This window comes from Lissotriton vulgaris, chromosome 5, assembly GCF_964263255.1.
Source record: "Lissotriton vulgaris chromosome 5, aLisVul1.2, whole genome shotgun sequence".
NCBI classification, from domain to species: Eukaryota; Metazoa; Chordata; class Amphibia; order Caudata; family Salamandridae; genus Lissotriton; species Lissotriton vulgaris.
The window spans coordinates 1338069331-1338096470 of NC_141693.1; the positions used below are offsets into that span (position 1 = coordinate 1338069331).

Below are 27140 nucleotides of genomic sequence, written 5' to 3' on the forward strand. Positions count from 1 at the left end.
CTGAGTGCCGATGTATTACAGTCAGTACAATTATGGCATTCCACATGTCCTTGCATCTCCTTACACCGTGTCACACTGTTTCCTGTCTTGTGATTCTGCACTGACATATTTGGCTAACTTCTGCTGACTACATGTACCATGATGCTTGTCTCTTGTATGTTGGTGACAGTACAGTGCTGGTGTTTGCCTATGCATTGTGTCTAATGGGGAGGTGTCTGGTAGGGTGTGTCATGATGCGCATGCTTCTTACCTGTAGCTGTGGCTCTCGCAGAGCTGTCCAGGGTCCCGATTCCTACGATGCTCTCCCTCTCGATGGTGCTGGAGACAATTTCCTCCAGCTCGGTGAGGGGTGGCGCCGGGTTCTGGCCTCCTCCGGTGTGTCCAGCCTGCCTTTGAATGTCCGCCAGCTTCCTCTTCGTGAGGCTGCGGAGGTCGTAAAACCTTTTCTTCAGTTCCTCAATGGACCTGGGGGCAGCATTGACCTTCTGGGCGATGTCGGCCCACATTCTCCTCTTGGTGCTGTCTGGCACGTTGAGGGACAGCTTGCCAAACAGCTGGCGGTGCACCCTCACCACCTCCTCAACCAGCACCTGAAGTTCGGTGGTGGTGAACTTGGGCTTCCTCTTTTGGGAGGACTTCTGGCTTCCTGCCTGATCTGCCATTTTCTCCTGTTCAGTTTGCAACCTCCTTCTCCCACTGCTGCTAACTGTGTGTGTTGGGCTCAGGCAGGCTTTCCAGAAACTTCTAGAAACTTCTTAATTAGCTGCACCTGCCAGGGTTGCCACTCCCTGTTTGGGTGGGGGAGGGGGAGCCACCTCATTGGCTGAATCGCCTATTGCCGAATCGGCTTTTACCGATTCGGTAATATCCGAATCGGTAAAATCCGATTCGGTAATATCCGAATCGGTAAAATCCGATTCGGTATTATCCGATTCGGTAAAAGCCGAATCGGTTCATTCAATGCATTCCTATGGGCTTTTTCGCCATGGGTCTATGATTGCCGAATCGGATTTTACCGAATCGGCTTTTACCGAATCGGTATTCGCCGAATCGGGAATATCCGATTCGGTGGTAGCCGATTCGGTGATTTCCGATTCGTTGTTGGCCGATTCGGTAATTTCCGATTCGGACCGAGCAGAATCGGAACGTACCGAATCTCATTACCGATGCCGACCGAATCGGTATTCATTCGGTATTTTTTTCCTACATCTCGTTTTCCGATTTCAGAATACCGATTCGGCCCGCCTCGGTATTTTGAAATCGGAAAATCGCGTTTACCTACATCGGGCCCCTAATGCGCTCTAAACACAAATGAACCTTCCCTCGAGCAATTCTACTCACTCCATGTAAAACGTGAGCACACAAACCCCCCCCCCACTTCGGGCACACATCTCGCACATGCAGCACAGACTCGGGTGAACTCCGCTACTGCAGCAATTGTATGAAACGCGGTCCGATATAGAAATAAAACGGTGTGGCGACCGATTCTCCTTTTGCGCCTATGTCTCTGCTTACTCTGATTTCGGCTGCGCCATTTTAGGAGGGGGCCCAGAGCTTCAGGTTCTAGTCTGACAGTCAAGTGGCCAGAAGTAGCTTATATACCTCGCCTGATCCAGTTTTCCAGCTTCGTGCTGCAGCACGGTGATGTCACCAGTGCCGTCTCACAGTTTGGGGTGCAGATGCCTGTTAGGGAGCAGGATAGTTAGAGGATAATTGGGCCGGCCGGCGGAGCTGCACTACAGTGCGGCCATCTTGCTCTGCCCCCTCTAGCGCCCCCTTCTATATGCAATCTTACTGACTTTTATTATGTACCCTTTTTCTATAATATGATGTTAACTTACTTATTGTTATTCCATATTTTGATACTTTATTTGAATGTTTGTACTTGGTTGCAATTCTTCCAAAATAAAATTCTCTGTTTAAAACTTTAAAAAAAGAACTGATCCTTTCAATGTTTGAATGCTGAACCATTGGGAAAGAAATACAATAGTCGAGATGTAAAGCAAGATTTTAACATTAGTCGACACCTGATGGTGACATTTTTGTAGCTTTGGTAAGACCCCTATAGCTGTTCATTCTGCTCAAGCAAATAAAGTGCTACATTGGGCAAAAACCTATATTCCATCCCTTTGACTGAAATGTACACAAGTTCCAGATTATAGACAAATAAATGTATGTAAAATATTACAGAACCTGGTGGGAGCAAGTAGCGGGCACTGGCACTTATGTTTTGGCACCAGCACTATTTGTAATCATCAGACTCACCCAGAGCAAGAGAGAGAAAAGGGTAGAGTAGGAGGAAGATAGGAAAACAGCGACAAAGGGGGAAAGCAGGGCTAGGAAAGAACCTGCCAGAGTGAGATTAAGTGGCAGGAATGTAGGGTGGTAGAAGACAAATGTTTATGAGTGGGCACCCGGACTAGGCAGCACCTACGGCAAACTCCTAAAACCGTTTGGGCCATGGACTTATATACACATATTTTTTTCGCTAATTAAGCATAAATTATTTGGATTTTTTGCTACTTAGATGTTATGGTTTACAGCTCCTAAAGACGATCCTAAAAGTTTTCAGGTTTGGAATAGGTGTTATAGAGGCTTTTTTCAGTGCTTACCTTCATTCCGTTCACATCCATTTTCAGCCGCACTTGGTATTCGGAGCCGACCTGGATGACCTTGGGCACGCAGTACAGCAGCATGTTGTTAAACTGCAGGGAAAGTAGGGTGTTTTAGTGAGGGCACTATGACACAAGCAAGGGACACCTCAATTACTAACGCTCTACTGGACCAAGATCTGCCTTAAGATGGCTTACAAGAGGTCTCCAAACTATAAAGCAATGAAACGCTAATGAGGCTTTCTTATAAGCCATTCACTTCAGCCAACGATATCCATGACCACGAGACACTTGCTAAATGCCACCACTGCAGGACAGACTACACAGGCTCCCTCGGAACTTCTGTAAGACACTCTTACCAACCTGCAGAGCCCATCATCCCGGAGTCAAGAGGAAATCTAACATCCACCACCCCGTAGACTACACAGGCTCACTCGGACTTTCTGTAAGGCCAACTTACCAACCCACTGAGCCCAGCATCTCTGAGCTACAAGGAAATCTAACATCCTCCACCCCGCAGACTACACAGGCTCCCTTGGAACTTCTGTAAGGCCAACTTACCAACCCGCAGAGCCAAGCATCTCTGAGCTAAGAGGAAATCTAACATCCACCACCCCGCAGACTACTCAGGCTCATTCACTCGGACCTTCTGTAAGGCACTCTTACCAACCCGCAGAGCCAAGCATCTCTGAGCTATGAGGAAATCTAACATCCTCCACCCCGCAGACTACACAGGCTCACTCACTCGGACCTTCTGTACGGCACTCTTACCAACCCTCAGAGCCCAGCATCTCTGAGCTACGATGAAATCTGACATCCACCACCCCGCAGACTACACAGGCTCCCTCTGAACTTCTGTCCAAACTATAAAGCAATGAAACGCTAATGAGGCTTTCTTATAAGCCATTCACTTCAGCCAACGATATCCCATGACCACGAGACACTTGCTAAATGCCACCACTGCAGGACAGACTACACAGGCTCCCTCGGAACTTCTGTAAGGCACTCTTACCAACCTGCAGAGCCCATCATCCCGGAGTCAAGAGGAAATCTAACATCCACCACCCCGTAGACTACACAGGCTCACTCGGAACTTCTGTAAGGCCAACTTACCAACCCGCAGAGCCAAGCATCTCTGAGCTATGAGGAAATCTAACATCCACTTCCCCGCAGACTACACAGGCTCATTCACTCGGACCTTCTGTACGGCACTCTTACCAACCCGGAGAGCCAAGCATCTCTGAGCTACGAGGAAATCTAACATCCACCACCCCGCAGACTACTCAGGCTCCCTCACTCGGACCTTCTGTACGGCACTCTTACCAACCCGGAGAGCCAAGCATCTCTGAGCTACGAGGAAATCTAACATCCACCACCCCGCAGACTACACAGGCTCCCTCACTCAGACCTTTTGTAAGGCACTCTTTCGAACCCTCAGAGCCCAGCATCTCTGAGCTACGAGGAAATCTAACATCCACCACCCGCAGACTACACAGGCTCCCTTGGAACTTCTGTAAGGCCAACTTACCAACCCGCAGAGCCAAGCATCTCTGAGCTAAGAGGAAATCTAACATCCACCACCCCGCAGACTACTCAGGCTCATTCACTCGGACCTTCTGTAAGGCACTCTTACCAACCCGCAGAGCCAAGCATCTCTGAGCTATGAGGAAATCTAACATCCTCCACCCCGCAGACTACACAGGCTCACTCACTCGGACCTTCTGTACGGCACTCTTACCAACCCTCAGAGCCCAGCATCTCTGAGCTACGATGAAATCTGACATCCACCACCCCGCAGACTACACAGGCTCCCTCTGAACTTCTGTCCAAACTATAAAGCAATGAAACGCTAATGAGGCTTTCTTATAAGCCATTCACTTCAGCCAACGATATCCATGACCACGAGACACTTGCTAAATGCCACCACTGCAGGACAGACTACACAGGCTCCCTCGGAACTTCTGTAAGGCACTCTTACCAACCTGCAGAGCCCATCATCCCGGAGTCAAGAGGAAATCTAACATCCACCACCCCGTAGACTACACAGGCTCACTCGGAACTTCTGTAAGGCCAACTTACCAACCCGCAGAGCCAAGCATCTCTGAGCTAAGAGGAAATCTAACATCCACCACCCCGCAGACTACTTAGGCTCATTCACTCGGACCTTCTGTAAGGCACTCTTACCAACCCGCAGAGCCAAGCATCTCTGAGCTATGAGGAAATCTAACATCCTCCACCCCGCAGACTACACAGGCTCACTCACTCGGACCTTCTGTACGGCACTCTTACCAACCCTCAGAGCCCAGCATCTCTGAGCTACGATGAAATCTGACATCCACCACCCCGCAGACTACACAGGCTCCCTCTGAACTTCTGTCCAAACTATAAAGCAATGAAACGCTAATGAGGCTTTCTTATAAGCCATTCACTTCAGCCAACGATATCCATGACCACGAGACACTTGCTAAATGCCACCACTGCAGGACAGACTACACAGGCTCCCTCGGAACTTCTGTAAGGCACTCTTACCAACCTGCAGAGCCCATCATCCCGGAGTCAAGAGGAAATCTAACATCCACCACCCCGTAGACTACACAGGCTCACTCGGAACTTCTGTAAGGCCAACTTACCAACCCGCAGAGCCAAGCATCTCTGAGCTATGAGGAAATCTAACATCCACTTCCCCGCAGACTACTCAGGCTCCCTCACTCGGACCTTCTGTACGGCACTCTTACCAACCCGGAGAGCCAAGCATCTCTGAGCTACGAGGAAATCTAACATCCACCACCCCGCAGACTACACAGGCTCCCTCACTCAGACCTTTTGTAAGGCACTCTTTCGAACCCTCAGAGCCCAGCATCTCTGAGCTACGAGGAAATCTAACATCCACCACCCGGCAGACTACTCAGGCTCACTAGCACCTTCTGCAAGGCACTCTTATCAACCCGCAGAGCCCAGCACTACACAGTGCTGAGGGGCAGTTGGAGTGAGAAATGTCACAGGAAGCCTCGTGGTCGGTGGCAACCCTAGCACCAGTGAGAAGTGAGAAATGCAATGAATCAATTAGTTATAAAAAACAACATTCTAAACGAGCATTGGCAAAGGCAATAGGGTTGACTTGAATTTTCAGTTAGCAGACAGATCTAATAGCTCTGGCCAGAGCCACAGGGTTACACAGCCGAGTGCTACTCAGGTCAGTGTGGTAGAGGATGTACTGTGGAGTGGTAGGACTGAGCTGAGAGGAATGGTTTCACCCAAGGCAGGTTAGCTGGATTTTGTTGTCATTTGGTCACTGAATGAAAGACAGATATCGATGGAGGAGCCCATTGACTCCCCATTGATGGAGGCCAGGGTGCTTGAGAAATCCAATAGCTGTAGACTATTCTAAAAGTCTCTGATTGTGGGATGCTGGGGCATGCTGTTGTTGATGAGGTTGAACTCTACCTTGTTTGCATTGAATGTCACTTTTACAGTTGATATTCAAGATCTGATAACGACCAAGAGGTGTCCTCAGTGGTGTATATTAGACGTTTATGGCAGTTTTCACAGATTTTCCATGGAAGTCTCATCATTACAGTTCAGGTAAAAGGGCCTGTAACCTAATACTGACTTAATGCTGCTAATAGCTCCGAGTGGGGTGATGTCCTGATCATGAGGGTGATATTCACTAATGTCAAAAGGAGTACCCCTTTGGGCAGAACTCCTTTCACCCATCAGAGTATAGCATTCAGTTGGTAAGTGTTAGACCTGGCATCATTGGCGTGAGTCTCCCTTCCATTTTTGACAGATTGCCTCCTCTGTTTTGATATGTTTTTGCTGGTTTTATGCTTTGGGCAATGTGCTACTGCTAATCAGTGCCACAGTGCAAGTGCTCCCTATGTTAAATTGATGTACTAATTGGTTATTCCATGATTGGGTTATTTTATTTATCTGTCAGCCCCTAATACAGTGCACCATGTATGCCCAGGGCTTGTAAATCAAATGCTGCTGGTGGGCTTGCAGCACTGGTTGTGCCACCCACAGAAGTAGCTTGTAAAGTGTGTCTCAGGCCTGCCATTGCAAGGCCTGTGTGCAGTCTAGCACTGCCATGTCGACTTGCCCAAGTGCACCCACTTGCCAGTCCCTAAACCTTCCCTTTGCTTCATATTAGACATCCCTATGGTAGGCCCAAGGGCAGGGTGCATTGTAAGTATTAGGACATGCTCTGATGTGTATAGCATGTTCTAATAGTGAATTACAGCCATTTTTGTTTTTCACTATTGAAGGCTACCTGTTCTCATAGGTCAGAATGGGGAGTTAGATTATTACATTCTTATAATCCTAACTGACTCAGGGAACATGGTAGAAATTCGATTTTAGTATGCCTGAACTCAGAATAATAGAATACATCTTTTAGTAAAGTTGGTTTTAATATACTGTGTTAGAAAATACCACTTTTAGAAAGTAGGTATTTTTTTCCCTAACTATCCAGGCCTACCTCTGCTGGGTTGTGTATGCCTTGTCTGGGTTTGTGAGTGACAGGGCTGGGGGATTCCAGGAGACAGGCTGGGGCAGCCCGGTGGTGAATAGAGAGATCTGCATCTAGATGGGAGGGAGGAGTTGCACCTGGGACCTGAATAGGGCTGTACCTTCCCTCTACAATGCTGGCCCCACCCTCTGTGGCTTGTCTGATGTCTCTGCCCTGCACTGTGAAAGGAGAGGAGGAATCATGTCAACAGAGTGCTCCAGAGCTGTATCTTCCCTCCTCTGTGCTGGCTCCACCTTCTGTGGGGCGGCTGATGTCTCTGACCTGCACAGTGAAAGGAAGAAGAGAGTCATGTAAACAAAGTGCTCAGGGACTGGTTTGGACTAGGCAGAGGCCTCTCTGCCTTCAGAGAACAAAGAATTTTGGGGTATAGATATTGGGAACCTGATCCCAAGAAATTAGATCACTTCTGAAACAAGAAACCTTTCTGCCAAGGAGAAGTACCAAGGAAGTTGCAGGAGTTTGGACTGCCCCTCTGCCAGTGTGCTGTTTGCTGGGTTTGCCTACAGTGGTTGCTTCATTGCCAAGGGAAAGGAGAAGGAACTTTGTAAGGACTTTCATCTACAGAATATTCTCCAAGGGCTTGAACTGTGCATTCCGCCTGCTGAAGTCCCAGGGACAAAAGACTTCACCTCCAGCTCCCTCCTGAATTTCCTTGCTGGGAATTCTGAGTCCAGTCACTTGCGTGCCGCTGGGAGCTGGAAGCGCGACGCATCGAGAAGAAGCGTGTCGCCGCTGCAGCTGAAATCATCGCAATGCCAGAGAAGTGAGCCTTCGCCGCATCTCCCTGGAAGCGTGTGTTCATCGTAGCTGCCTGCTGTCGCATAACCGGAAAAGCGTGAGAGTCGTCATCGCTTTACCGGAGAAGCGTGCCACAGGGCCTGTCGCGTCTCCAAAGTACAGAGTCGTCGCAAGGCTGCCAGGGCGTCATCGCGTCGCCGCATCAAGGGCGCCATCCTCTCATATCGCAACAGGATCATCGCATCACATCAAGGTGTCATCTTGCGCACCGCAACGGGCCCGCAGGCCGAGAATCTACGCATCACCTCCACACCAGTAAGGCTCACGGCGAGTCCCCTACTCTGCGCAAGCATTGAGGCAGGATGCAACTGTTCCCCCGGATCACGGAACCGACACATCTTCCCTTTTGCGAGCCTTTTGTTTACTTTGTGTTACGCATCCAGGTACTTTGTTGAGAACTTTGTCACATTTATCAGCAACTTGAACTAAGAAACTTTAATAATCTTTTAAGTAATCTTAAGTGTAGTATTGTGGATTTGTGTCATTTGTGGTCTTGTGTTCAAGTCTATATAAAGAATACTTATTTTTATAAAACCTGAGTTGAGTCCATCTGTAGTGTTTTCACTGTATTACTGTGTATATTCACAGATGCTTAACACACTGCCTCTGAGATAAGCCTGTCTGCTCGTGCCAAGCTACCAAGGGGGTCAGCAGGGGTTATTAAGGAGTTTAATCCTCTTATGCTGACTTAGAAGTAATGGTCCCTATTTGGCCTCACCTGTGGTAGGGGACGTAGTTTGATTTCCTTGCTTTACTCCGCACTCAGTCAGGACTCGGAACCACCTGTCCAGCCTGTGTGGAGTGCCTGGGAGACAGATCTGGGTGAGACACTGGATGCCGGGCAGCGCAGGCGTATAGGGGGTCTCACACGTAAGTTCTCTTGTAATGCACAGTTTAAGCTCACACACTTTAATTTTATGCACCGCACATACTTAACACCGGTCTCTTTACAGCGCATTTCACCAGACAGGGATGACACTTGCCCTAGGTGCGGTGCTGAGGGAGCAGGGTTTCTCTACTTGGCCTGGGAGTGTGCCCTGGTGCGGGACTTTTGGACGGGGGTGGTGGGATGATAGCCGCCGCTACCGGCCTTAGCATAACCATGACACCGCTCCACTGTTTGCTGGCTCTGGTTCCCCGGCCTAGGAGGAGGAAGGTCCCCTATAAACTATTACAGCTTATGTTGGTTCTGGCCCGGCACAGAGTAGCCATTACCTGGATGGGGCGGAGGGCCCCCGAGATTTCTGCATGGCTGCGGGATGTCCTGGAGTGGTCGTTGGTGGAAGAGACTCATATGCAATGTAGGCGTAGAGACTGGAGATTGCAGGAAGACCTGTTGGCATGGAGAGTGATGTGCGCTGCTGGTTTGACCTTGAGTGACTCCGAGGGGAATAGCTCAGAACTGTTCACCTCGGAGGGGTCGGGAACTGACGGGGAGGGGGAGGGTATTGGGGACGGTTAGATCCGGATTGTCTTGGTGCGCTCGACCGCTGCCTCAACTCACGGTTGCCATGAACTGATCATACTGTAAGGTTACCTTTACAAGCCCAAAGGCCTGACTGAAGATTAGCGGTGTTTATGCCCCTAATGTGCCTTAATGAGGTTGTCGTCATGTATGCAACGGTTCTGTATGATGCCACAATTGGGGGGGGACTGTTTATATCTTTCTTTGCATAATGAAAAATTAAGTAAAAAAAAAAAAAGGGGGTCCCTATTTGGACAAAGGCGAACACCATTGCCAACTAGAGACCCCCAGAGCTAACAGTAAGCAACAAACAAAATCATGCAGAGCACCTGTCCGGAGATTTCATGCCTAAAAAGTGCACAGGCCTGCCAGAAAGATAGAATCAGTAGCAGGATGCAGAGACTGTGGGCTCTAAAAAAACTTTTGGGAGCACAGACATATCTAGGAAGTGAGTCTAGTGCCCTAAATACATAAGCATCCTTATAACATGCTTGTAGCAGTTGATTGTCAGCGGGCATCAGGACAGTGGAGCTGAGGACATCATGGAAAGCCTCAAGGTCAAGTGCTTTGTTTGATGGGAAGAACCGGTATCACCTGGTGGAGAGGGTCTACCTTGAAGAGGATATTGATGGTTTGGGCTGCCTTTTTTAAGCGAGTGTAGGGAGAGATTCAGCTTCAGGGGAGATGCCTGGTCCATTGTAACGGAGGGTGGTTGTTGGGGGGATGCGGTTTCTTGCGGGTGAGTAGAACCTCCGAAGGCTTCTTTCTTAGCTTTGGTGCCAGGGAGAGTCAGGGAATTAAAAGGTATCAAATTATGTATTGCCAGTTTTGGAGAGATTGGTAAAACTTTCATTCTGCCTAACTGATCATTTTCTTTCCAAACAACATAAGGCCGACGACCTGACATGGTGTGTGTTGGAACGACCTTTATCCCTCAACATGTATCAGACATTTCCTGTTTCTTGTTCATAAAAGAGCAGAAATGGATTTTTAGAATGAAAACAGATACTGAAGGTCTTAACGACCACATTCCATGGATGTCTATCTGAGGAATTACTTCCTTTGTACCTTGAGTTTATTATTCTACTGTAAGATATATTACAGAGTTAATACTTGAGCTCAATGTTTCATTGCTCATCAATTGGGCGGTTTTCATCATCCTTTTCCAGCCAGCCCTGCCTTTGCATCCTCTTCTTGATGAGGATTCAACGACCACAGGCTACAATGTGTGTGAGCCCTGAACAAATACTTTCTAACATCATGGGCCCCAATATTTTGACTCTGTACTTTAAATATAAAACATTTTTTTGACTCTGTGCTAAAAAACTTTTTTACTCTGTGTTTAGTAAATACATCAAGTAGCTTATAACAGTTCCACTCCAGGGCATAGTGTGGTTATGGGGATGCATAACATTCTATTCTTTTCTCCACCAGATCGACCATACACACCTTTTTTCATCTTAGCACACATTGGAGTAGGCCTTAGGTACCATGAACTGCCCCCTCGGGTGCGTGATAATCAACATCGTTTGTTTGGGCAAATTAAGTGACAAGAAGCACAGAACATTACTATAATGTCACAGCGTCTACATATTCTGCCGTAACTTGAGCTGACTCTGCCACTTTTAAGTTAGCGGATTCTACTTCACCCCAGATCCTGGTACTGCTCATGCATGCCAAATAAGATATCCTCTGTGCAGGGAAATACAGTGATGTAGAGTGTTGCGAAAGCACGCACTATAGCGCCACAGATGCAAACATGCCGGGCGCTCAGAGCGTGTAGTGTTTATTCTTAGCAACGCGCATGCGCGTAGGATAGCGTCTCACTTCTGAGCATGTGTAAACAGCTTACGCCCAGACCGCGATTCAGCGAGTATCAGCTGCATCTAATTAGCTGATCTCATACTAATTAAGGCGAGCATATAAGCAGCTCTCCCTCCCCCTGGCGTCACCTTCCAGACTGCTCACAGTCTGACCTGGAGTACCGACGGACAGGTAAGGAGGAGAGGGTTCCTTTGCTCGTAATCCAGTGTAGTTTGGCAATGCCAAACCCTCTCCTTGCTCATTTCGGATGCAGGTTCTCCTTAAGACTTTACAGGGATGGGAGGGTTTCTGCCTTATACCGAGCTTCTGTTTGGTTTTCCCCTAGACGTTTTTTGCTCACTTTTTAAACATGTCTTAAATACTTGTTCAATGAGCAGCTAGGATATACTTATATTCAGGGATCCTCCTTAACTTACCAACACTGCCTGACCTAGGAGGACCTTTTGAGAACTGAGAGTACTATATAGGTCATACATGGCCTCCCGCACTTTTATTTTATCAAGAGCTGAGTGTTTTTGGTTATTGATTATGGGTTCATGACAATGTTTAACATAGATGTGAAGTATCTAGACAGAGTAGTATCATCACGTAACTCCTTTGTCTTCATCCACATGTAAACAGAGCGGGGCTTCCTTCTCCGAGCAGTCAGCCGGGTGAGGTGAGGCTTTCCTCCCACATAAAGCTGGGTAAGTGAAATATAGCTTTTTTTAAATATGATAATGTTCTGCACTGGCATGAAACCACTGTTTGGGTTTACAATTAGTAGTGCACCAATTGTACTATGGAACGATTATTGCTGATGCTGTGATGCGCCGAATACTTTCAATAGTCCGACCCTCATATATATATATATATATATATATTTTTTTTTTTTCTAGGAGAGAAGAGGTAGCTCCTACCTGCAAGCACGCACACTGCGCGTCTGGTAGGGTGGCGAGTGCCACAGATGTACCTATATATTCTTATTCTATGTTGAGTTTTCACACGTTTGCAATGCACTAGTATTTTCCTGCAGTAGCTGACATTTTCTTAACATTTAGGTCCTGAAGAAAGCCGGGTCAGTTGACCAGCACGGCTGAAACATGTCGACCATATTAGCCAGGAGATAGTCAAAAAATGTTCATACTATCAGGTTATTTTAAACATGACACTTGGACAATCCTTAATAAACATATTTTTTGTCCAAGTAGCCATTTTTAATCCACACACTTGAGCACTGCACCTCTCTAGAGTTCACATGGTTTGAACATCCACCTTGGCAAGAGCCTTTCAGGAGCATGAGGTCAGGTACCCAGCAGGGCGAGGTGGCTCAGGGCTGTGGTCCTAGATCTAGAACTCCTTGAGCTCCAGATGACGAATCTCCGCCAGTAAGGGTGGGCTGATGGACTCTTTACTCTAGCCAGGTGGCGGGCGAATTATTTGAACTGGGTTCTTGCATTCCTTGCAGCATTAGCGTTTATCTGTTCCCCAGAACGACTGAGCATCTCCTACTAGTAGTAAAAACTTTCATTACGCCAGTGAAATCTTGCATACTTTTGAGCATTTCACATAACACTTTTTATGTGGAATTCCCGAAATTACGCCATTACACCACATAGCACTGCAACAACCCTTTTCCAAAACAACAATCCAAGAATACTCTAACCCAGCCCCTCCGTTCCTTCCAACACATTTTACATGATTAATTTATGGACCTGTTCAAAGAAAGAAGGCCTGCTGGCAGCCCTTCTGACCCCTGCCCACCGCAAACCTTCAAGAGACTTCTTCCAACAACCTCTGCTGCCACACCAGTAATAAGAATCATTGATTAAACATTAACTACAGGAAAGTCTACAGAAGTACTGAAAAAATCATGCATACGCCCATTACTAAAGAAAACAAACCTGGACCCGCTGAACCCTACAACTATCGATTGATGGACCTTTCCTGGCCAACTGATAGAAAAAGCAGCATTCCACCAGATGTCACAATTCATTGAAGTTAATACCATACTTTCAGACTTCCAAACGGGATTCCGTCCAGGAAGAGGCACAGAATCTGCCCTCATTGCCATCTCAGATGATCTAAAGAACACAGTTGACAGCATCAGGGTCGCTGCGTTACTAATTAGTGTGGTGGACATGCTAGTGTGTTTTTTTAGATTGACAATTAATAGTGGAGGGATAAAAGAGGGAAGCAGGGGTATAAGAGGAAAGGGTCTAGAATCTTTTTTTGGGGGGGAGTTCATAGCAGTAGGAGGTGGTTTGAGGTGAGTAAAGGGGCAGTGAAGGGGGAAAAGTCAGAGGACAGGGTTTAGAAAGGCTTGTTTGGGAGAGCTGAATAGTAAAAGAGGTATGAGATGATGCAAGGAGGGGTAAATGAGGGAAGAGTCTAGAAAGGGTTATTTTGGGGCTCATATTAGTGGTATGGGATTTGGGATTAATGAGAGAGTAGAGGTAGAGGAGATATTGAGAGAGGTATATGGTGAGAAATAGGGTAGTGCGTTTGAAAGAGTAGTAGAAATAGGCTGAGATGAGTCCGAGAGTGGAGGTAGAGGATACATTGAGAGCGGTATAGGGTGAGAAATAGGGTAGTGCATTTGATATGCTGAATTAGAGGAAAAGTAATAAATATATAGATGCATAAGTACATGGAAGGTATATATATGCATAAGGAAGGTAGTGTATGTAGATTAAAAATGAATTTACTAAACTCCATTAATCCATAGCAATGCATAGTCTCTCTTTTTTTTAACATAAGATTTTATTGGAAAGAAAAGCAGAGTCAATAAATCAGTCACATGTAAAACGACACAATTGAATCAAAATACAAATCAATCAGGAAGGTAAGTTAGCATACATTTCGACATATGGGTCCAGCTCGGGCCATGGCTAATTCAATTGTCAGAGATTCACAGAGTTCACCACGGTATTTTTTCCAATGTCCCAATTTCTTGTCCCACTTCGTGGCATAATCTCTCTTAAAGTTCCTCTGCTTGCCACCTAGTGGGTGTGTTGTATTGTGTCCAACGTCTGTGTGTATGTAACCTGACAACATAATGTATGGAGGTGCTTTGCAGCTCACATTTATTTTACACTCGTGATTGTTTTTCCGTTTCCCATTGATGTTCTGTATGTTCAGAAATATTTCTCTTCTACAGCATCACATCTTCAATCAACGCATTCATGTTCATGGGTGTCTAGGGAACTTGTAAGTTCTTGTAGCATTGCTGCCCACTCAGTCAAATCTTCAGTCACTTTATCACCTTTCCTTACCACCTTAATCTAGCTCCCTTCAGCTGTGGCCCACTTCACCAAGCCTCTAATCAAGGTATGTAGTTTCAGTGGCTACAGCTTAACCAGTGTATGGCTATGCTGTGCCTGGCCAGCACAATCTGCAGAGCTGCAAAATTGCCCATCATCTTGCCTTCTTTCTTTGTGGGAATAGCCCCAGCAAGCATTGTAATTTTTGTCAATTTAAGATGCCCACCTGTGATTGTCTGCAGCTTCCTCACCACTTCTCCCAAGTAGCCCTGTACTTGTAGACAGTCCAGGTTATGTAATTAAAGTCTACTGTAGATTCACAACATGGTCGATAATGTTAACTGTCTTCTGGATAAATATCAAGGCGCTGAGGGGGAGGGGTGGGGGGCAGCTCCGGACCAGTCAAAGAGCCAGGTCTTGAGGTCCTTCCTGAATGTGTGCAGGATCGGGGAGCGTCTAATGTTCCCCGGGAGTTTGTTCCAGGTTTTGGCCACGATGTGGAAAGAAGCTCTTCCCCCGGTTCTGTTCCTGCAGATGCGTGGGACCTCTGCCAGGGCGAGGTCGGTGGAGCTGAGGTTCCTCTTGGGTACATGGAAGGATACTCTCTTGTTGAAGTATTTGGGTCTGATGTTGTGGAGGGATTTGTAGGCATGGGAGAGGAGTTTGAAGGTGATCCTCTTCTCGACCGGGAGCCAATGGAGGCCTCGTAGGTGCTGGGTCATGTGTTCGTGGCGTAGAGTACCGAGGACGAGTCTGGCTGCGGCGTTCTGGATGGTCTAGAGTCTGTTGTCGTGTTCATATCTAGGACCTTAATTCTATATTCCCGATTTATGCCCTTCTGAGGTTATAATCAATAATATCCTGATACAGGCATAAGAATCAGATTCATATTCAGTAATAGCCCATTCAATCCAAAGCACAGCACGGCTACTCCCATCAACTCCTAGAAAGCACAACGCGTTCTTTAAACAAACCGAGCCTCCAGCAGCCCGGGAAAACCCCCCTGTTTTTGTTTTGATTTGAACATGAACTCCTGAAGTCCAGAAAGAACTGTTAGTTCTTAGTGACGTCTTATGTGCAACCTTACGTCAAACCCGGCACCTTCCAGGTATAAAATACCAACAGTTGCCTTAAGCAAACACACGGTGGTTTGGAGCAGAGCGGCCATCTACTTGCCCGAGAGCCCAGCTGATGCGAGTGCCCACGGAAGACGCCCCTCCTGTTTGACGCACTGAGAGAGACGCTGACTTTTTCTCCAGCCGAGAAAATCCAGCTCCGGTGTTTCCAGCCTACCCTTGCGGGTTGCTGGAATATCGAGTCCTGAGGAAAGAGATACCAGACCTCCCACATTCTATTACCAAGGTACGGAGCTGACTAAACCCTTGAGAGAATTCTTGATGCAGATTCTTGGCAACAATAATCTTTACTAACTTAACTTAAGGTGCTACTTACTCATCCCTTCCCATGTATTAGGCTTAGGTCAGGTACACCGGGGTAGGCTTAGTTAGAAGCACCAGTTGAGTACGTTAGTCAATGTATTTATGTATGTATATATTTTATCCATTTTAAAGTATCATATGGCTAAGAAACCATATCAATGCTTTTACAGTATTATTTCATAATACTACTTTTACTGTACGCACTTTACTTTACTTTAAGTATTGCAATTGTGGCAATTCACTTCTCTTGCATGAGAAAGAAGACTGCTCAATAAATAACACCTTTTTATTGAAAACGCCTGTCTCTCTATTTCTCTGCACTCTGGTGAAACTAAGTATGCACTGCTGACTGAGTGAAATAGCTGTCTATTGTTTTCACACAACTCTAGAGATACACTGTTATTCTGAGGGAGCAAAGTTGTCATGTTTATGCGGTTGTCGTAAACTGAATCCCTTCTCGTCTGAGCCAGGAGAGGTTGTCCCTCCCTATTCATTCAAGAAAGTTTCCAGTGACCTCTGAGCTAGCTGGCGCAAACCTAAATTAAGTTTAACATAGTCAGTAGAGACCTAGTTGACCTCAGTCCTACGTCTACACTGCTGTTTATGTTATTCCAATGCACAGAGCCTATTGGGAAAATAGGAACTACACTACATTGTGTATTGCCGTAATCCAGTCTGCTGGTAATGAGTGTGTGGGTGACGGTCCTTCTGCATCATGCATTGATAGAAATGTTTTACTCTGACTTCAAACTTTATGCCAGTTAGGCTTAGTAAACTGTTCCTCACAGTTTGTAACACATCTCCCTCTGGTAGCAGGTGAATTCATAGAAAAATGAAATCATGGAAACCACATTAGAGGAACCAAATCACAGAAAAACAATTTTAAGGAAAGACAATTTTGAAGAAATACAAAAAATCGAAAATTAAAGGAAACATTTTGCATTTTAATGGGAAGATAATTTTAAAGAAAATCTAAAATGACAATCAACTTGGGTAGAGTCTAGGACTACTTTGGGCTTTTTGGGTTCAGGGGTGGTTCTTATTTAGGGTGATATGGGGGTTTTAGAGGTCAGGAATAATTGGCGTTAAGGCTTAGAATGGAAGTTTTAGGGTTCAGAGATGGGTGTAGTGCAGGGGTGGTGAGGGCATTTTAGGATTCATGCATGAGTGGTGTTTAGGCATGTGACTTTTTTTAGGTTTCCGGTACGGTTGGAGTGTATGGGTGTTCAGAGGTTTTAGGGTTCATGGAGGAGTTGAGTTTAGGGCTGGTGAGCGTTTTTAAGGTTTCATTATGGGAAGCAGCTGGGGTGGTGAAGAGCTTTTAGGGATCAGGATGGGGTGGAGTTTAGGGTGGTGAGGGGTTTTAAGGAGTCAAGGATGGGTGGAGATTAGATAGTGAAAGGGGTTTTTAGGGTTCAGGGATGAGTATTTTAGGGTGATGGATTCTTATGGTCATGGATGGCTGGTGTGTAAGAGCGGTGAGGCTCTTTTAAACTTCAAGGAAGGATGGAGTTTGGGTGCATTGAGGTGTTTTAAGGGGTACACAGACAAAATATCGATTTTTAAATATCGATATACAAAAATATCGAAGTTTAAATATCGATGGGACAAAATATCGAAGGTAAGTAATATCGACAGTCTTAATATCGATATTGGTATGATATCAGTAATATCGAAGTTGTAAATATCGATGTCAATAATTTCGAAAATAATAACTTTGATGTTACTAATATCAATTTTTAAATAAATTTAGTGTATATTATATTGTATTTATTATGTTTTATTATTTATTTTTAATGTAATTTAATTAAATATTGTCTTTTACTACTGTAGCGGGTTGTGGGTTTATAGGGGAATAGGGTGGGAAGTAATTTAATTATGTTAAATTAATTATTAATTAGTAGGAATTATTAATTAATTAATTGAGAAATAATTTTTAATTATTTTTAATTAATTGATTAATTGATAAATATGTTCTGTAGCGGGTTATGGGTTTATAGGGGAATAGGGTGGGAAGTAATTTAATAATTAATTAATTGATATATGTTTGTACATATTTTAATTAATAATTAATTGGTAATTAATTTCTATTAATTAGTCAATTAATATAATTTTTGACATATTTATAATTATTAATTCGTTGGTAATTAATTAATATTAATTATTTAAATTACATTAATTATAGTAATGTTTTTTATATATAATTTATTGTTGTTCTTAATAAATTAATTTGGAAAAATAATATTAATTATTAAATTAAATTAATTACAGCAAATGTGCTAATATATTTACTTTATTGGTATTGTTAATTAATAATTAATTGGTAATTAAATAATATTAATTAATTTGGGTAAAGGAGTATTTTTAGGGTTCAGGGTCAGTTTTCAGTTCATGGGTAAAGGGGTATTTTTAGGGTTCAGGGTCAGTTTTCAGTTTTTGGGTAAAGGGGTATTTTTAGGGTTCTGGGTCAGTTTTCGGTTTTTGGGTAAAGGGGTATTTTTAGGGTTCTGGGTCAGTTTTCAGTTCATGGGTAAAGGGGTATTTTTGGGGTTCAGGGTCAGTTTTCGGTTTTTGGGTAAAGGGGTATTTTTAGGGTTTAGGGTCAGTTTTCAGTTTTTGGGTAAAGGGGTATTTTTAGGGTTCAGGGTCAGTTTTCAGTTTTTGGGTAAAGGGGTATTTTTAGGGATAAGGGTCAGTTTTCAGTTTTTGGGTAAAGGGGTATTTTTAGGTTTCAGGGTCAGTTTTGGGTTTTTGGGGTATAGGGATATTTTTAGGGTTCAGGGTCAGGTTTTCGGTTTTTGAGGTACAGGCGTACAGGGTAAAACAAAAAAAATTACATTAAATCAAATAAATTACATGAAAAAAATTAAAATTACTTTAAATTATTACGTGTTTTATTTATTTTAAATGTATATGTATTAGTTTTAATTTTGTTTTAATATTTTTATTTAATAGTTGTAAAATTATATGTATTTTAAATTTATTTTTACATTATTATTAATACATTTAAAAAAACGATATTTTTGATTCCGATATTTTTGTACTTCGATATTATTTTTTCGATATTTTTGTACTTACCTTAATGAAGATAGGATTCCGATATTTTTGCTGTCGATATTTTTGCTCTGATATTTTTGCATATCGATATTCTGTCTGTCGATATTATGTCAGACATTTGTTTTAAGGGGTATGGGATAGGTGGGCTTTAAGCATAGAAAGGAGTTTTAGGGTTTAGGAGTGGGTGGGTTATGGGGTAGTGAGTGATTTTGGGGTTCAGGGATAATGGATTTCTGGGGTAGAAAAGGCTTTTAGGCTTCAGGGATGAGTGTTGGTTAGGTGTGGTGAAGAGTTTTAGGGGGCAGGGATTGATGGTACTTAGGGGTTGTGTGGGGGTAGGCAACAGATGTTTATGGATGGTGATGGGTCAGAGATTTAAAATCATCTGAGGTAATTATCTGACAATGTAAACAATATAAATATGAAATAATGTCCCCTGAAGTAAAGCACTGAAATCAATATCTCCAACAAAAATGTTACTGAAATTAAGACCTGCATCCATTGCCTTTACACATAATAAATAACCATTCAAAAGTCAATTTCGAACAAAAACACTTTCTATGAATTGGTTTCTACTAAATGGTAAATGGCATTCATTCTAAAAACTTCCATTAAACAGTTTAGATTAACTAGACTCTCAGTAATGGTATTCCATGAAATCGTTTCTCTAAGAAACTACATAAAACCTCTCCCTCTTGCCCAGTGGTTCCCAAACTTTTTTGACCTGTGGCTCCCTTGACCTAATTGGCAGTTGGCCGTGGCTCCCCACCATTTTTTTACCGGTGGGGGGATCTAAGCCTGACCTCGGGAGTACTTCCAGTTGTCTTCCTTAAATTAATTGGGATGCAATGAATGTATTATAATCATATTTGTAACAAAATAAAAATATAACAGTTGTTCAATAGGAACTTGTTAAGTGAAAAACGATACAATCACCTGTTGACTTTATTCCATTTTTCAAATTGTTGTCGAATATGTACTTTCTTAATTTGGAAACAGGGTAAAATCGGTCATAAAATCATAATATTTTTCAAGGGAAGACTAGGAAATGAGAGAGCACTAACTTTTTTGTTCAGCTGGCAACGCTGAATATTTCCGTGAGTACGCTTTTGGATTTTCCAATTGATGACAAGCAGAGAAGTCATGTTTTGGAGCATTTTATGATCGTTAAAGGTTCCCTGGCAGGCCAAAACAGGTCAGGTCAAGTTACTACAAAGATGGGCTTATGCCAGTATGCCGGGTGATGCAGTGACAGTCGCATGCCATGTAACTGTGTATGGGCAGAGTCAGTCGCCTAGTAAAATTAGTACAGTAGGGATGGGGCAGTCAGTTTGATGCAGACAGGGAGGGCTGGTGAACAGCAAGTAATATACAATCTGCTGCGTATGACGGCGTATGCAGAGGCTACGTCTGTGAAGGAAAGCACGTAGGTATGGACGTATGCATGTATGGCGGCATTGCACTCTTACTGGGCAAAACAATGTTCCTGGATTGTGCAAGCGGCATTTCTAACTCCCCCTTATGTCGCGCTGTGGCTAGAATAACCTTCAATTGCTCGTTGCATTCAGGCCCTGGTAGAGAGGCTTGCTCAGCAAACGGCCAGACACTATTTTCCCACATCATGGGCGGCGCCGCTGGCAACTCATAACGGCGCACCGGGGCGCTGCGGCACACAGTTTGGGAACCGCTGCTCTAGCCTAAGCCAGCCCTATCTTGTAGAACCGTTCAATACAGATGGGCCACCAGGCTTCATCCTTGTGCTAATTCTAACATTGTACCCATGTTATGGGTGGTCTCATGGGCATCAGGGAACTTCTGCCAAATCTCTATAGCTGTACACAATATGCATATTGCCAGAACTGCCCTGGATTAAGTCCAAAGTATTCTTACGATTCAGCAAATGTAAGAAGTTTGTTCTCTGGGTAGAGGTTCTCCACGACCTTGCCCCCTCCCTGTGTGATCTAGCTACAGTGGTGAATACTACACAGCTGCATTTCAACTGCAAAAGGTGGACATCTCATTATTTCTTTCATCTCCTTGCTCCAGATTTTGGACACTTGCTTGGTTACATATGAAAAGCGCTCTAGGATGTGACTGCCCATAATGAGTAATTCGAGGGGAGGCACATTTTCATGAGCTCCTTAAAGAAGACACTTTTTCAAATTGCTATCTTCATCAAACTATTGCACTGTGTGCTGTATTTGAGGTCCTATGTAATACAACGTCATGGCAGGGATTTCTAGTTCTCCTCTTTCGCACAAAAATGTCAAGATACCTAATCTGACCCAGTAAGCTTCCCAATCCATGTCAGAGGTACCAATAATGCGTTTTATTCCTTTGATATATGTTACGGAGTGTATAATATGGACCCTGAAGAACACAGAGAAAGCCATGGCACATCCACCATTTTTGCCAGAGAGACTCTGCCCATCGTGGACACAGAAAGTCAATTCCAAAATTCAGCTTGTCAGTCCTTCCACCACTCTTCTCAGATTAATAGATGTGCTTGAGCATCACGCAAGTTCTGAATACTCATATATAATGAAAACCTGAATTCTTCCACTTGATACCTATATCTGGTAATAGTCTCTCATAGGCCATAAGCATTGTCAAGGATAGCACAGAGCCCCTTGTAATGTAATGTAATGTAAAAAGGATTTGTAGAGCGCTGCGTTCACCGGACGGTTTCTTGGCGCTAATCACTAACCCAGGGGGAGGCAGAGGGGGGAGAAAGAGGAACCTTATGTATAAGCACCACGGAAAATGTGAGTTTTTAGGAGAGACCTAAAGTGAGGGTAGGAGGAAGAGAGTCTGAGGTCCAAAGGTAGAGAGTTCCAGAGTGAGGGGGCCAGAAAGGAGAATCTAAGGCCTCCGTGCTTTTTACGCCTAAACCTAGGTGTCTGGAGGAGAGCGTGATGGGAAGAACGGAGGGGTCTGGGGGGGGCGTACGGGTGGAGAAGAGAGGAGATGAAAGAGGGGCCGATGCCGGCCAGGGATTTATGGGTAAGGCAGCCAAGTTTAAACTTGCATCGTTCCGACACAGGGAGCCAATGAAGGGCTTTGAGGAGGGGACGGACGTGGTGATGTTTTGGTTGACGATAGATTAGGCGGGCGGCCTGATTCTGAATTAACTGAAGTCTCTTTGTTTGGTATTGCGGAATGCCTGCGTATAGGGCGTTGGCGTAGTCGATCCGGGAGATGACTAACGCCAACAACGCCAGGGTGAGAGCTTCAGTGGTTAGGAAGTGAGCTATTTTTCGGATTTTTCTGAGCTGGTGGAAGCAGGAGGATACTGTGGCGCTGACCTGATGATTCATGGAAAGATCCTGTGAGATGTAGACCCCCAGGCTTTTTACTTTATCAGCGGGATTAGGGGGGGGGGGGGGGGGCAAGGGAAAGGGGCCAGAAGGTAGAGTTCCAGGGATTGGCTGGGCCTCCGACAAGAACGAGCTCCGTCTTTTCGGGGTTAAGCTTGAGGTGGTGAGCGCCCATCCAGTCGCTGATATGACAAAGGGTGGACTGGAAGTCCTGGGCCGCTTCCTGCGAGTCAAGGTTGAAGATGAGCTGAATGCCATCTGCATAGTTAAATGCAGTGACATTCCTTTCCCGGAGGGAGCGGATCAGGGGGGTAAGGTATAAATTAAAAAGGAGCAGAGACAAAGACGAGCCCTGCGGGACTCCGCAGGTGAGTTTCATGCCTTAGATATATAAGGGAATCTATCATCTGTGTAGATAGATACTATGTGGTTCACTTCTCCAATTTGTATACGCCACTCTTTGTCAGCACCATCAGTGCACATAATAGAGGCAAGAGGTGACAACCCTTCCTCATTCCCATTTCCAGGATACAGCTCTCTGAAGTCTGGCAACAGTTTAACCCAGTTTAGGTATGTGTGGCCTATGCCATATGCTCAGCCACGGCCCGTGCAGGTAAAAGCGGTGGGGCCGGGTCGGGGGGATTTTGACGGACGATGACAAGAGGAAATTATTTATTTATTTAATTTTCCCTTGTTGATGTCCATTGAAATCCCCCCTCCGCTTCGCACTAGTCTTTCTTTCCCTTTGGGATGTGCATGACATGGGCAAGTAGCGGCACATTACCTAATGCACTTCCTTGTGGTATAAACCCACACTGATCACTGTGCACCAGTTGTTCTGTCACCTTTAGGATTCTATTTGCTATGATGTTACGTAAAATCTTTGTGCAGACATTGATCATAGACAGCAGTCCATAGGTTCCTTATATGTTTTTGGGATTAGGGCAAGCAGTGCTTTCGTCGTGGTTATTGAGTGCTGTTTTTTTTCTCAAAGGCTTTCAAGGCGACCTCTGACAATTTGCCCGCTGGTTGCCAGTACACAACATTGAGAGGTCTATGGGAACACCATCATTTCCAGGTCTTGCCTTTCTGCAGATCTTGCATAACGGTGGTTAACTCTGCTCTGCAATCAGGGTATCCAACAGGATCCTTTGCACCACTGAAACCAAGGGAGGTTCCCCAAGGTATTCATGTGTTTCTCTTCAGCCCAATCATGTTGCCCATGATGTGTACTTCACAGACTTGTGGTTGAATGAAGCCTTCGAAGCAAGATACATTCTCGTGTGCCGGACGGCATTATGTTAATGAGGCAGGGTGGAGACAGCGAGTGTGTGGAGAAAATCTGCCATGGCTGTGACTCAGACTGCAAGGCTGGTGTCAGCATATATGACGGGCATGGGAATGTTGTGATTTTGTGGGGACAGTGTGACGTGGAGATGGGGGTCTTACACCTGTTGACTGTGTCTGTTTATAGACTATGGAAGTGACACTCCTTTGTCCTATTTATTAGAACCTGTCCTTTGTTTCTATTGTACAATTTTCATCCACATTTTTCCCACAAGTGTCTCTCCATCAATCCTTCAGTCCCTCCCAAACGCTGGTCTTTGTGCATCTTCCATCCCTTCCACCCTCATCATCCAACGCCTGCTTCTCCATCTACCCCAGTGCCTTCCTTTCCCTTGTAGTCCCCTCTTACCAGGAAAAGGTATCTCTCAGTCGTGGAGCTGGAACGGCGGAAGGGGATCTTCTGCACTGAACCCTCTTTAATCAGCTCATTCGAAGGGTCAACAAAATCTTCTTCCATACCAAGCCGCTTGTACACCTCCCAAAGCCGGTGCAGGCGCTCCTGCGGAGAACACGACACAGCGAAGGAAGCAACACAGCCAGAGTTAGAACTAATAGTAGTCAAATGTAGCCTGCAAGTGTGCGGGGAAGGAAAAGAGGTAGACAAGCGGAGAGGCAAAGGAAGCCAATAGGAGCAAAAAAGAGATGAATGAGGGCGAGAGAGGTAACGGAGAGATAAACCCAACCAGTCTGATCATAATACGGCATAACATAACAAAGATGGCACCTACGGCCTATTAAATGTCCTGGCCCTGACAGGCCGTGGAGGTCGACAGTGTTTGGAAAACACTCAGCTCTCCTCCTTCGCAGAATGTTATGGGCCAGGGACTTTGAGCATTACAATGTGAAAATACAAAATAACTGGCAGGGGGTGAACAAATCATCAACATAGTAGCGTTATTTGTAATAACATTCCTTTAAATGCCACACAAAGGGAAATTTATGTTTTCTGAAGAATTTAGTGGGTGTCACTGAACAAACCTAAACTGCTATGGGCAGAATCGGAGTCCATGGAATGGGTTAAATATGCTGCTCAGGGTGGCACTAGCACTCACCTGCTGTGATGGTCGTCTCAGTCAGTCCTCCACCGTAATGCATCATTCTGGCCTCTGAAGGGTTTCCCTTGTAATGATGCCATTGTCCCCTTTTTGCTGGAGAAAATTTAGGGGGAGCAAACTAGCCCTTCAGACCTGCAGGTGCTTCGGGACAAGGCCTTGACGAAGAACATTAAAGTGGTCCTGCTGGACGATCTGGCAGGACCCAGCTCTGTGGCCAGGAAGGCGCTCGCCTGGTCCACGCTGGTCGTCATAATACTACTCTTCAGAGCACTGGCTTTAAGAGATCAGTTCTTATGTCATTCACGGGTGCTACATACTAGCTCAACTCCCGCGCTAATGACTCATTGTTTAAATTTCAAATGTCCTGATGGGCCAGTGCAGGGAACAGTTTTATGGGCCTGGATGCAGTGAGGTGGGCATGGTGGGTTTGGAGTCCTTTCCTCCCTCCCTTGGCTTTAAGTTGCCTTCACTCCACTGAAATGGTCTCGTGAAGTTATTAAAGTGATTGGGTCATGAAGGGTATTAGCAACAAAAGATTCTGCAAACCAGGCCCCCACAAAGGAACACAAACTAACAGGCAACAATCAATACAAGACCGTGAGCATAAACTGTAAAAAAATCGGGTTCTTGTTTGAGGAGGGTGGATGCCCCACTCAGGCAACAACCAACCACAGTCCTTGTCATGATGAACCACTAAAGTCACTAGACTAACCTTTGCTTAACCCGCTGGTAGATTTGCAAAAAGCACTCGGGCCTAACTTAGAGGCAGTGTGTAAAGTATTTATGCAACACACAAATAGTAATAAAGAGAAAGTACAACACAAGAAAAGTCTCAAACCAATTTTGATAAATAGAATACATTTTAATAAATAAAATGACACCAAAATGAATGAAATCCCAACAGCAGAACGTAAATTGTCAGGGAACCGCTGGAGGAGGTCGCGGTGCAATGCAATGCAATCAATAATCTGCTCCCACATTCTTATTGTTGTTTCTCTCTCTGTTCCTCTAATTGCCCCACCAAGCATAAAGTCCCCTCTGAATGCGGTGGTGCTTTGGAGATGTAGGCAACTCTCACAGATAGTGCTGCATGCTGTGGGACTTTAGTGACGCAAGGTCAGCACATAACAAGGTCAGCTCCATTCCACATATATAGTTAGCATAAGAGTTACCGAAGCCTCAACAAGATGATTTAAGAATTCATTAAATTACTATGGAGGAGCCTTTCGAATATAAGTCATTGATTTCTACCAATCCATTTACCCACGTCTCTACGAGATGTCCATACCAGGCTGTCTGCACTCACCATCTCTGCTATGGCAGCATTGGAGTGCTTGGCCGCTGAGGAAATGAGCCCCAAGGCTTCTGTAAAGAATACAAAGAAAAAGAAGTGGATGACTAGAACTGGAGTGTTAAAAAGGGGAGAAGAGCTACAAATAAATAACATAAATTAACATCATCGGTGGTTCTCTCACCTCACCCTCCCAATAGCACTTACCTTCCCCTTCCCACACTACTCACCCAAAAAAAACACTCCATAGTACTTACTTAACATAAGCCAATTGTACTCACCAAACTCTGCCCCTAGGACTCACCCAGCCCTGCTTGCAGAGCTCAGTCACCCTGCCTGTAGTCCTCCCCTATCCCTCTCACAGTACTTTCCACTTCTGCTCACAGAATTCACTCAATTCTGCCCAAAGTACTCACCGTTGACTTCATTGATTGCATTACCAGTCACATGCCAGAATTTGCAAACACTACAACTTCTGAAATATAGTTGCAGACAGGGTAATACATACATGTTCCATTTTTTTTAAAAATATTTTTTTTAATGATTTTATGACAGCGGATAGTTATACATAGTGCAGTACATAATGAATACATAGAGATAAAAAAAGAGTAGAGAAAGCAAAAAACGATTCCCGCATAACATCATTTCAAAGGTAGAGCAAAGAAGAGAAGAAAAAAAGTTTAAGAAAGAAAATGCAAAGAGTACAAAAAATTCAGAAAGCAGAAAGGTCTATAGCATTAATTTCCAAACTGAGTAATTAAATCCAATTACAAATAGGAGCCCAGAGTTTTTGACCAAAGCTCTTTCGTCTCTGTCCTTTTAGTTTGTAAATCGCTTTTTCAAGTTGATAGATATTTAATAATTTGGACTGCCAATGATGAAAGGTTGGTGGATCAACATCTAGCCAGCGAGAAGTTATGCAGTATCGAAATACAGACATGCATATAAACAGAAGGCCTTCTTCTTCCGTTGTTTTTCTACCAATTTGATCCGATTGCATTCCAAATATTACTAATTCTGCAGATAATTGAGTTGATGTCCCAAAAATGTTATTTAAAAAGCATTGTATATCAGTAATTGAATTAATTTGTGACAACTAAAAAACTTGATTAGAATCCGCGGCAAAATGGTTACACCGGCTACATTTATCTCCACTTTTAGCTTT

General features: G+C 44.6%; 1 protein-coding gene across 1 annotated transcript in view; it reads right to left on the bottom strand.

Moving 5' to 3' along the window:
* LOC147712569 (FYVE, RhoGEF and PH domain-containing protein 2-like) overlaps window positions 1-27140 on the bottom strand; it is a 497527-nt gene that overhangs the window by 241994 nt on the left and 228393 nt on the right. Inside the window, exons 7-9 of the mRNA XM_086923272.1 lie at window positions 25991-26049; window positions 23979-24128; window positions 2613-2705 (exon numbers count right to left, since the gene is read on the bottom strand). Coding sequence (XP_086779398.1) covers window positions 2613-2705; window positions 23979-24128; window positions 25991-26049 — 302 coding nt within the window. The remainder of the gene's footprint in view (window positions 1-2612; window positions 2706-23978; window positions 24129-25990; window positions 26050-27140) is intronic.